Genomic DNA, 12,586 nt, shown 5'->3' on the forward strand with positions numbered 1-12,586 from the left:
GGTCCAGGAGGCTGACTAGGCCACGCCCACCATGGTTACGCCCACCCAGCAATGAGGCAGCAAACCTGTTGCTGCAATTCTTGAAGCCCACCCCTTCTTTCAAGTGAATGTCAACCACTGGTGGCACCTCTTAGAACCCATCTAAAAAGACAGATGACATTTCTAACTGCATCTACATTCAGACTGAGCCAGGATGACAGAGGACTTAATAGTCCACCTGCTCATTCCATGGCATGCCTCTCCTTGTCTTCGCCCCAGTTCTTACCGTCGTTCCCGGCAATCCTGGGTTCCCAGGGTTCCCAGCAGGCCCAGGTGAGCCAGGATGTCCTCTCTCCCCGGGGGTCCCCCGTGGTCCCATGGGGCCCATTTCACCACTTTTTCCTGGGCCTCCCGGCATCCCCGCTCTGCCTTTCTCTCCAGGGTGACCCATCTGTCCTGGAGCGCCATGGTCCCCCTAAAAGAAGAAAGGACAATTCCATGCAAGGTTGTGCTACGACCGTGATGGCAAACCTGTGTCACATGTGTGGGGCGCATGCAAGTGGGTTGCGTGTGTGGAGGCAGGGTGCGTGGGGGGGCTGCGTGTGCATGCACAGGGTGCAGTGTCCATGCGGGGGGTTGCATGTACATGCACAGGGGGCAGGACAGGTGCATGGGGGGTCAGGCATGCATGCGTGGGGGTGCAGGGTGTATGCAGGGGGTTGCACACATATGCATGGGAGTGAATGCATGGGGGTATGCATACTGCATTTTGGGGGTTCAGGAGTGCACACATGCACTTTGGGCACTCGGACCGGAAAAGGTTAGCCTCACTGTCTTAGGAGAAGAGGCTGATGTTCCCTTCCAACAGTGTCCCACTTACTTTCTGTCCAGAAGGACCAGGAGGACCTGGTTTTCCAGGAGATCCCTGTGGAAAAGTAAGGAGAAGTTTTCAACACAGTGATAAATACTCCTTATTGCATTTGAGTGGAAGAGAGTATTAGCTTAAGGCCATTTTGTCCCATCCCTACCATTTAACTTGAAGTTGTTTACCTGCCCTTTACAGGAAGGTGCTCCTTGTCCGTTACTTATCTCCATTATTGTGTCATGTACAACTTAAAGACTGGCTGTTTTATGACCATTTGAAGTACAACGGCCATGGAATGGCTGCTTTAGGGTATCTGACGCACTCTTGGCCATCCTCAATGGTTGTGCCCATCCATTCCCTCTGGCCACGTGATTGCGTGTCTAGTACATCAGATTTAGATCTGTTGTGGTGCTCACAGCCACATGATCGTAATCCGTGATGTTTTTGCTGGTTTCCGACTAAAAACAGCCTTTCAAATGAATGTTTTACTTAATGACCACAGCGAAAAAGGCCAGAAAATTATTTCCGGTGGCCTGGGTGCCTCAATTTACAATCACGACGACTTACATAATCCCAGGCTCAATTATGGTAGTCATTTAAGAACTCCCTGCCTTTGGAAGTCAGCTTCCAGGAAACAGAGAAAGTAATGTGAGAATGCAATAGTTGGGGATGGATGCAAGGACCGCTTTTCAAGAAACAGCTTGCTAGGACAAGAAGCAATGGGTGGAAACTAATCAAGGAGAGAAGCAACCTAGAACTGAGGAGAAACTTCCTGACAGTTAGAACAATTAATCAGTGGAACAGCTTGCCTCCTGACATTGTGAATGCCCCAACACTGGAAGTTTTTAAGAAGATGTTGGATAATCATTTGTCTGAAGTGGTGTAGGCTTTCCTGCCTAAGCAGCGGGTTGGTGTAGAAGTTCTGACTGCCCCAACACTGGAAATATTTAAGAAGATGTTGGATAGCCAACGGTATAAGGCAGTGATGGCGAACCTATGGCACGTGTGCTACAGGTGGCACACGGAGCTATTTGTCAGGGCATGCGAGGCACTGCCCTGTCAGCTGGCCAGCGCGCATGTGCGCACTGGCCAGCTGAATTCACCCTTTTTAAAAGCCATTTTTCACCCTCCCCAGGCTCCAGAGCCTTTATAGGAGCCTGGGGAGGGCGAAAAGAGCCTCCCCTGCCCCCCTGGAGGCCCTCCGGAGGCTTCATGAGCTTCTCTGAAGCCTCCAGAGCGCAAAAAAACGGCCCTAAGGGCAAACCATAAATTTGGGAATGGACTTCTGGTTTGCTCGGAGGGTCGTTTTGACTGCTCCGGAGGCTTCAGGGAAGCGTCCTGAAGGTCCCTCAAGCCTCCAGAGGGCTTCCGGGGGTGGGGGGGTGGGGGAGGCTGTTTTCACCTTTCCCAGGCTCCTATAAAGCCTCTAGAGCCTAGGGAGGGCAAAGAAAGCATGCAAAAAATGATGGGGGGAGAGCGCCTGTAGTGCGTGCATGCGTACTGGGGGGGTCGCACATTGCATTATGGGTGCAGCACGCCCGCACACTACCTCCCTGCGCTTCCCCCACTTATGGCACGTGAGCCAAAAAAGGTTTGCCATCACTGGTATAGGGTTTCCTGCCTAAGCAAGGGGTTGGACTAGAAGACCTCCAAGGTCCCTTCCAACTCTGTTATTCTATTCTAGCTTGCCTGCAGTAGAATACACAATTTATTTCACAAACATTCCTGCGACAAGATGCATCCTGATTATGAACTGAAATGGCCTTAAAGAGTTTTGAAATTTTTTGGGGGGGGGGGAATTGAGCTAAAGCTTTTCCCCCCTGTGCAAGCCATCCCATCAAGTCCAATTCTTCTTTCTGTCCCTGGTCCATATCGTCCCTGTGTGTGATGTAGGTAGCTTCCTCCGTTGTTACACTGGGTTACTCCTATCTTTGGTTCTGAGATGGGGGTAAAGAAGATTTGAAGAAGATGATAACAGTTAAGAATCACCATACCTCTTTGCCTCCCTGTCCATCCAAGCCTGGCTCACCCTAGGAACCAAAAAAAAAATAAAAAATAAAAACAAGGGAAAAAGAGGATTTAGATCGGTGGTGAAATTCATTTTTTTTACTACCGTTTCTGTGGGCTTGGTGGGCATGGCAGAGGAAGAATACTGCCAAATCTCCATTCCCTCTCTACTCCTGGGGGAAGGATACTACAAAATCTCCATTCCCTCCCCACTCCAGAAGAAGGATACTGTAAATCTCCATTCTCTCCCCACCCCTGGGGGAAGGATACTGCCAAATCTCCATTCCCTCCCCATTCCAGAGGAAGGATACTGTAAAATCTCCATTCCCTCCCCACTCCAGATGAAGGATACTGTAAATCTCCATTCTCTCCCCACCCCCCGGGGGAAGGATACTGCCAAATCTCCATTCCCTCCCCATTCCAGAGGAAGGATACTGTAAAATCTCCATTCCCTCCCCACTCCAGATGAAGGATACTGTAAATCTCCATTCTCTCCCCACCCCCGGGGGAAGGATACTGCCAAATCTCCATACCCTCCCCATTCCAGAGGAAGGATACTGTAAAATCTCCATTCCCTCCCCACTCCAGATGAAGGATACTGTAAATCTCCATTCTCTCCCCACCCCCCGGGGGAAGGATACTGCCAAATCTCCATTCCCTCCCCATTCCAGAGGAAGGATACTGTAAAATCTCCATTCCCTCCCCACTCCAGATGAAGGATACTGTAAATCTCCATTCCTTCCCCACCCCCGGGGGAAGGATACTGCCAAATCTCCATACCCTCCCCACTCCAGAAGAAGGATACTGTAAAATCTCCATTCTCTCCCCACCCCTGGGGGAAGGATACTGCCAAATCTCCATTCCCTCCCCATTCCAGAGGAAGGATACTGTAAAATCTCCATTCCTTCCCCACTCCAGAAGAAGGATACTGTGAAATCTCCATTCCTTCCCCACTCCAGAAGAAGGATACTGTGAAATCTCCATTCCTTCCCCACTCCAGATGAAGGATACTGTAAATCTCCATTCTCTCCCCACCCCCGGGGGAAGGATACTGCCAAATCTCCATACCCTCCCCACTCCAGAAGAAGGATACTGTAAAATCTCCATTCCTTCCCCACTCCAGAAGAAGGATACTGTAAAATCTCCATTCTCTCCCCACCCCTGGGGGAAGGATACTGCCAAATCTCCATTCCCTCCCCATTCCAGAGGAAGGATACTACCAAATCTCCATTCCCTCCCCACTCCAGATGAAGGATACTGTAAATCTCCATTCTCTCCCCACCCCCGGGGGAAGGATACTGCCAAATCTCCATACCCTCCCCACTCCAGAAGAAGGATACTGTAAAATCTCCATTCCCTCCCCACTCCAGAGGAAGGATACTGTAAAATCTCAATTCCCTCTCCAGTCCTAGGGGAAGGATAGTGCAAAATGCCCATTCCCTCCCCACTCTGGGGTCAGCCAGAGGTGGTATTTGCCAGTTCTCCAAACTACTCAAAATTTCTGCTACTAGTTCTCCAGAACCTGTTAGAACCTGCTGAATTTCACCCCTGATTTAGTTTCATTTCTCTACTAATTTGTCCAAAGTCAAATACTCATATTGTTATTAACCTCTTTCAGCCTAATATTAAACAAAGAATTAAGAGTAGGAAGCATTACAAACCATCCATGCACCCACCCCATCCGTTCTCAACAAGGGTTTTTTGCCACAAGCTCTTCATGATTGATTCTGAAGCATGTGGACTCCCATCAAGCGACACTCACCGGTGGACCTGGGTGGCCTGGTGTTCCTGGCTGGCCTGGGAGCCCACTGATACCTCTTTCTCCAACGGATCCCCGTTCCCCCTTCAGACCCTGGGAAAAGGAGAGACGGCATCAGAAACTGTTGGAGGCAATCAAGGAGATGCAAAGTTTTGTGGCGACTGCTGCAGATGACCAGCATCTACCCAATGTTCTTCCCAATGCATGTGCCCTGAGATTCATCTTGGTGGGAGAACTCAAGGCCCCCTTTCCAGTTGTGGCTATTTTTGTATACATAGATGAGTGGTGGGCAACTTTCTGGCATGTTTCTCTCCAGACATCTGCTTCTTCATTGGAAAGAAAGCAGAGGTGAATGATAATGGGGACAGAGATAAAGATCTTCTGCATGTCTTGATGAGCCGATCCTACCTTACATCCAGAAAAAAAAATCATGGCCAAATATTTAGCCAGGTTCTAAAAATGTTGACTGAATAGCAGAGAGCATTTCTACTTTGCTAGATGATAGTTTTTTTCCCCCAACAGGGCACGTATAGTGGATTGCATCCTCCTTGGCCCCTGGGATTGGGATGGCTAAGAAGATGGACATTGCAATTCCAGATGTCTGGACACATCTGGCTGGGGAAGGATGGGAAGTTTTTGGGAGCACCTGCGTCCTCTGCAGTCTAGTACTCATCTATGAAACCTTCCAAAATGGCATCTTAACAAATGACAAATCAATGAATGTTTCCTGGAGACAATCAGATCATTTTCTTATTTGGTTGGACATGGTTTTGGAGGTAGGGATTCACCATCTGTACAAAGAAATGGTTAAAGGGTTCCAGTGGAGAGAGATTTCCAAGCTTCAAGAATGAATGGTTCCTATATTGTGGCTTCATTCAGAAGTGAAGAGGAACTATGTTGGATCAGACTCAAGAGGACCAGAGCCTACGAATGCCAAAAGGGAAGTCGGGATACTCACAACTCCAGCAAGCCCTGATGGACCAGGTTGGCCAGGAGTTCCAGGTGGACCCTGAAGAGAAGAGGAAAAAATGCAGGAAGATGGAAGATACATAGACAAACCCACTGTTTCCCAACTTTCGTAACTTTAAGAGGTCTGGACTTCAATTCCCAGAATTCCTATGCTGGATGAAGAATTCTGGGAGTTGAAGTCCAGACCCCTTAAAAATTGCCAAAATTTGGAAATGCTGAATATGCTTATCACCACTGAGTATTTCCCCCTGTAAGACTGTATAAAAAAATAAATCCAACATGAATTATTAGCAGAAAAGCATACTCGAGAGTTAGCCATGGACATCTAAAACAGCAATCTTTACAAAGTTCTCTTGGGTGCATTTTAGAAAGCTCAGAAATATTCATTCATCCATGTCAGAATCCTTGCTGAATAGAGACCAAGGGAAATGAATCTGGAGTAGTTATGTTTCTTGTTCGTAAGTTAAGTCAGATCTCAAAAGGTATCTGATCTTGACATCCCAAGGGCTATTCAAGCAAGGGGAAACCTGGTTATCTCTCCCTCCCTTAAATCCCTGTTCTTATCTGCCCAGATATTCTGCACACAGCCTGCTTCACGAGTTGGGCTGCAGAGAAGCATAGGACGCATAAGAAATTAAGACTGGACGCTGTCTAGCTTCATGCTACATTTTCAGTGTAGGTAGGAATCAAAGCTTTCCAGATGTGAATGGGTAAATATGGCAGCTCTGAGCAACCAGACACACCAGTCTGTGCCATCTAGTTTGGCTCTAATGTGCAATGTTAAGATAGCACTAATCTAGCACTGATGATGTTACCTCGTTTGGTAATGAAACGTCTGCAAGAATACAACCGAACTCAAGAGAACACCCAGGATCTCACAAAGTTAAGGTTTATCTTCCTTATTAAAAGGAAGGAAGGATTTCCCAAATGTTTTGCCACAATTGGTGCCTAGTTATGGATGGTCGGGAGTTATAGAATTAAGATTTGGCATAGACTACTTATTTAATCTATTTATAGCCCAGCTTTATTATTTTTATAAACAACTCAAGACAGTGGACATGTCTAATATCCTCATTCTCCCAACCCCCCACAACAACCCTGTGAGATGATTTGGACTGAGAGAGGGCGATTAGCCCAAGGTTACCCAGTTGGCTTTCATACCTGAAGTGGGATTAAAAGTTTCCTGGTGATTGGCCCAACATTGCTCAGCTGGCTTTCATGCCTAAAGCAGGACTAGAACTCATGGCCTTCTAATTTCTAGCCTGGTGCCTTAACTATTAGACTCTCTTCAGTAATAAAATACATAAAATACACTGAAATTTACAGGTTACTTGCAGTAACGGAAGTTCACTAGTTCCCATACAACGTCTGAGTGACCAATCTTTAATCCTTGGATTGAGGAGGGATTGGAAATTGGAGTAGTTTCTTCTGACTGTCTGTAGAACTGATATTATTTCTGCGGAATAGGTTTGTTGGGCTGGTTTTGGTTTGTTTGTTGGTTTGGTTGAGTTGATATAAAAAACCAAAATGTGCTTTATTTTTGCTTTGACTTGCTATTTTATTTTAAAGGGGGAATTTAGAAAAGAACAAAAGGATCCAAATGGAGAATTTAAGAGTTGGCATTTATACTTTGGCTTTCATGCCAAATAGTATTTGCTTTTAGCAGTGGGTCAGAAGTCTGACCTGGTAGCTTTATAGACACTTTTGCAGGGGTGAAATTCTCTAAAGTCTGCTACCGGTTTGCTTGCGTGCCAAAATTTTAATAAACTTTTTAAAGCATTTTTGTACTGCCAGTTCTCCTGAAACGGTAGCTTAAAAATGCTAAACAAAAGTTTAAAAAAAGTTCTGACAATCAGCTGTGCTGCGTGATCATCAGAACTTTTAAAATACTTTTTAAAGCATTTTTGTACCGCCAGTTCTCCTGAACCGGTAGCTTAAAAATGTTAAAAAAATGTTTTTAAAAAGTTCCAACAATCAGCTGTGCCACGTGATCGTTTCTAACTACCGAAATGCTTAAACAAGTTTTTAAAAAGTTCTGATGATTGTGTGGCACAGCTGATTGTCACACAGCTGATCATTGGAACTTTTTAAAAACTTTTTAAAGCATTTTTGTACCGCCAGTTCTCCTGAACCGGTAGCTTAAAAATGTTTTAAAAAAGTTTTAAAAAAGTTCTGACAATCAGCTGTGCCACGTGATTGTTTCTAACTACCGAAATGCTTAAAAATGTTTTTAAAAGTTCTGATGATTGTGTGGCACAGCTGATTGTCACACAGCTGATCATTGGAACTTTTTAAAAACTTTTAAAAAGCATTTTTGTATTACCGGTTCGGGTGAACTAGTAGCATTTTTACTACCAGTTCAGGCAAACCAGCATGAACTGGTAGCATTTCACCCCTGCGATTTTTGCAATCTAGCTATAAATCCACTCACACAAAATTCAAGAAAGAGTATTTTGACTTACTGCATGTCCAGGAGGGCCTGGTCTACCTTGAGGCCCCACAGGACCTGGCTCTCCCTGGAGAAGGAAAAGAACATTAGAGCAAATACTTATCTGTGTTAGGTTATTCTTGGAGCAAATTATATAAATGCATTGCCAAAGACTTCTGGGCAAGTTATGGTTAAGCTAATCAATGCTATAGCATCGAAACATGTATATCTTGGGATGTATACACAGGACTATGCCTTGTCTACTGTTCTCTGGTTGCATCTATAGGTAGTCAGTCCTCAACATACGACTGATTGCTTAGATGTTATAGTGGTCCCCCCAAAGCTACTTATGACCCAATTTTGAAGTTCATCACCATCTCCATTATTCATAGAATAGAATAGAACAAAGAGTCGAATTAGAATAGAATAGAATGTAGTGTAGAGTAGAGTAGAGTAGAGTAGAATGTAGAATGGAGTAGAGTAAAGTAGACCAGACCAGACCAGACTAGACTACACTAGACTAGACTAGACTGGAATGTAGAGTAGAGTAGAGTAGAGTAGAATAGAGCAGAATAGAGCAGAATAGAATAGAATAGAATAGAATAGAATAGAATAGAATAGAATAGAATAACAGAGATGGAAGGGAATGGAAATTATTTATTTGTATCATGCCTTTATTATTTTTGCAAATAACTCAAGGTGGTGAATGTATCCATGACAGCAGCAGCCCCATGCAGCCACACTTGGCAACCAGCTCACCTTTGTTTACAGGATCCTATGGTCCCATGACAATTTTTGACATTTTTTTGCCCACTGCTGGCATTCCTTTCCAGTTCCCAGCAAAACATGCTCATTGGATAAAACAAATATGCTTAACAACTGCTGTGTTCACGTAAAAACTGCTACAAAAATGTCATAAAATTGTGTCTTGTAACATGGTGAGCTGCTTAACAATTGCAATGACTTATGGCCATAATTCTGGGTTCAGTTACAGTCGTAGGTTATGGACTACCTGTATTTCCATAAAGCATATGTTTGCACGGCAAGCTTTCTCCCCTTGGCATAACAAGTATCCTCTACCTACATAATATAATAATCTGTAAGGCACAAAGTTGTCTGGGAGGAAAGTTTGGTAGTGAAGATTGCTGTTGAATGAGAGTCCCTCATATTCCTTCATATTCTCATTGTCTGTCTGTCTGTCCGTCCATCCGTCCATCCATCCATCCATCCATCCATCCATCCATCCATCCATCCATCTATCATCTATCTATCTATCTATCCATCCATCCATCCATCCATCCATCCATCTAGTCTGTCTGTCTGTCTGTCTGTCTGTCTGTCTGTCTGTCTGTCTGTCTGTCTATCTATCTATCTATCTATCTATCTATCTATCTATCTATCTATCTATCTATCTATCTATCATCTATCATTTTCCCCATCAAACATAGACTTTGCTAGTCTTTGATCTCTCTTTCTCTCTCTCTTTCCCTCCCTCCCTCCCTCTCCCTCTCCCTCTCCCTCTCCCTCTCCCTCTCCCCCCTCTCTCTCCACATATACGCCTGCACTTAACAAGTGTAAGTGAACTAAGGTAAATTACTAGTAGAGGAAGTAATCTTGTGGATTAACTTTGTTCTCCTCCGAATATTATGCTAATTCCATCTCACCATCTTTGTCCCATGGAACACAAACAAAGTATTATGAATTGAGCCATCCATAGCATTTTGTATATCTCCCTTCTTCATCTACTCTGCATTCTCAACTTGAGTTCCATTTGTCAGTCGTGGTATGACAATGAACGAAGACTCTTCTATAGTGACTTCCATAGATTCATAGACCCGCCCACCCCCAATGCTGAATCCAGGCAAACACAGGTGCAGGATTAACTCAAGAGTGTATCCCTCTCATTGCAATTCACCTTTGGCTGGATGTTGATAACTCACCTCAGCTCCAGCCCGGCCGTGATTTCCAGGAGGTCCTGGTTTACCACAATCACCCTAGAAAATCAAGGTGAGATGGCTTAAATAGAATGCTTATATTATGGGAGATATAAAGCAACCGCAAAGGGTGGCTCAGTGGCTAAGACACTGAGCTTGTCAATCAGAAAGGTCGGCAGTTCAAACTCCCTAGTGTTCAAACTGCGAACCTTAGTGTGGTGGTTTGAATCCCTAGCACTACGTAACAGAGTGAGCTCCTGTTACTTGTCCCAGCTTCTGCAAACCTAGCAGTTCAAAAGCATGTAAAAATGAAAGTAGAAAAATAGGGACCACCTTTGGTGGGAAGGTCACAGCATTCCGTGTACCTTCAGCATTTAGTCATGCCGGCCACATGACCACGGAGATGTTTTTGGACAGCGCTGGCTCTTCAGCTTTAAAGCGGAGATGAGCACCACCCCCTAGAGTCAGGAACGACTAGCACATATGTGTTAGGAGAACTTTTACCTTTACCTATAAAGCAATTGAAGCCTATCTTCTTCCAGCAAACTCCCTGGTTTTTTTTGTTCAACCAGCTTTAGTGATAGATGATCATAAGGATCAGCCTGTCCTCCTCACTGTCCCAATGGGTCCAAATCTCTGAATACTTTGTCACAGCCAATCACACCTTTGGGATTGAAGAGATGTGTGAAGCTGTCTAGAGCCAGATCAAATCAATGGTCCATACAGCCCAAGGGAAACGCCTTCACTATTCTTCATGTTTCCAAAGTTGGGTTTCGATCCCCAGAATACTCAAAGGCCATTCTCAGTGGGGAATTCAGGGGAATTCCTGGAGGGATAAGTTTGGGAGAGATGGGTCTGCCCAAATTGACAGCGGTTCTCCAGAGTCTACTTGAGATCTTTTTACTGAAGTCCTTTTTGCTCTTAGAAAGAATTGCTTCTCAAAACAGGGGCCTTTAGAATGTCTCTCGGTCTCCAGTATTTTTCAGCTTCTAATGCAACTAGCTGGATTGCTGTGGCATGATCGTTAATGATCCTGAAATCTGTTTTCATAACACTGTCAATAAATGGTTGAAATGGCAATGAAGAAGTCCATTGTTATTTTGGGGAGCTTAAAGACGTTTTCCCTTCATATTAAGAACAGTTTAGAGCTCCTTTTGAGGCAGCCTCATTGCCTTTTACTTTTGTTTACTGAATAAAGGAGAGCTTTTTTCTACTGTGAAAGTCTCAGAGGTTTGATTTACATCCCCGAATCATGTGCTACAAAGCAAGGACAGGTCTCGCAGTCATCTGACCATAGTAGGACCATGAAGCCACAGTGCCAGGTTTTGATCCAAAATCCAGTTATTTGTGGGGAGCTTCTGCATGAACAGCTTGCCTCCAGAAGTTGTGAATGCCCCAACACTGGAAGTCTTTAAGAAGATGTTGGATAGCTATTTGTCTGAAAAGGTATAGGGTTTCCTGCCTAGGCAGGGGGTTGGACTAGAAGACCTCCAAGGTCCCTTCCAACTCTACTATTGTATTGTATTGTATTGTATTGTAACCTAGTATTAGGTATTGTGGAAACTGGCTGTCCTTAGTGTCAACTCATAAAGCAGTGCCATGTCTGTTATCGTTGCCCTGACACTTGACAAAACAATGGTCATGAACACCAGTCCGCAGTTACTAATGCTGGACCTGTGACTTCAGTGGTACAGACTCTCTAACACTTTGTCACCTACTGACCACAAGGACAAAGGTCAGTGGGGCAAAGAGAGAAAGTTAATAATTTATTGTCTAATCCTCTGCTTGGTCCTGATCTCCGAGGCAGCAAATCTCAAATCCCTGCCTCTTCCTTCTCTTCCAGATGTTGTTCGACGAATAGGATCTTGACATCTAGGATGTCAAGACTTGTGCGTGAATTGGAGTGAGGGAGAGGTGCACAGAGTCAGCCTCGCTCTCTCTTCCCAGATTCCATCTTGCTCTAAGAGCAGGACAAGAGTCGAGACAGATGGAGATGGGCTGAGGGCAGTGGTTGACCAGGGTGTCTTTCATGTCTTGCCATGCTCTTAGCGCACCACGTCGCTTGCAGAGACTGCCTTCATGACTGTTGTCCTATTCTAGTAGGTTTCATCTACTCAATCTGCTGGAATCTGTCTTCACATGCTCAGGATAGACACCGAAGGTCAATGAGCCAATGGCTACTCTCAACCTGGTTTGGCCAGCCTGTTGAACCTGTTGCCCAGGGTGTGGCTGCTGCACATGCTACAGCTACTAGGAGCCACTGGTGAGAGCTGAGTGACAGGTGGGGACCAAAGGTGGATCAGCTGCCCCTAAAGCTGCCCTAAAATGAGCTGCCCTGAAAGGATATGACATGCCCTTATACACCAGAGGTGCTACCCCTCCCTGAACACCCCACAAGGACAGATATGCACCTAAAAATTGCACATTCTCTCATTCTCTTTCTGGTAAGATGTAATTTGCTAGGTGCTGGCTTTGCCGATCCCCATCATGTTGTTCCTGAAATAAATCTCCTTTCGTTCTAATTATTAAAACGGCCGCATTGCTCAGCTTAGATTCTCACCTTCAGGAGCAGCCAAATGTAAGCAGAGATATTTTCTCTTCCATAGATAATGGGTTGCGTATAGAATATAGGTATATAGTATTGC

At 45.0% G+C, this 12,586-nt stretch overlaps 1 protein-coding gene across 7 annotated transcripts in view; it reads right to left on the reverse strand.

Moving 5' to 3' along the window:
* The window catches only part of COL16A1 (collagen type XVI alpha 1 chain), a 289,804-nt gene that overhangs the window by 9,110 nt on the left and 268,108 nt on the right, over nt 1–12,586 (reverse strand). For all 7 annotated transcript variants that reach the window (XM_081962316.1, XM_081962321.1, XM_081962318.1 and 4 more), the window contains 7 exons: nt 9,948–10,001; nt 8,042–8,095; nt 5,569–5,619; nt 4,614–4,703; nt 2,839–2,874; nt 860–904; nt 266–454 (listed from right to left, as the gene is read on the reverse strand). In XM_081962316.1, the coding sequence (XP_081818442.1) occupies nt 266–454; nt 860–904; nt 2,839–2,874; nt 4,614–4,703; nt 5,569–5,619; nt 8,042–8,095; nt 9,948–10,001 (519 nt within the window). The remainder of the gene's footprint in view (nt 1–265; nt 455–859; nt 905–2,838; nt 2,875–4,613; nt 4,704–5,568; nt 5,620–8,041; nt 8,096–9,947; nt 10,002–12,586) is intronic.

The sequence above is a fragment of the Natrix helvetica genome, assembly GCF_964273705.1.
Source record: "Natrix helvetica genome assembly, chromosome: 9".
Lineage (NCBI taxonomy): Eukaryota > Metazoa > Chordata > Lepidosauria > Squamata > Natricidae > Natrix > Natrix helvetica.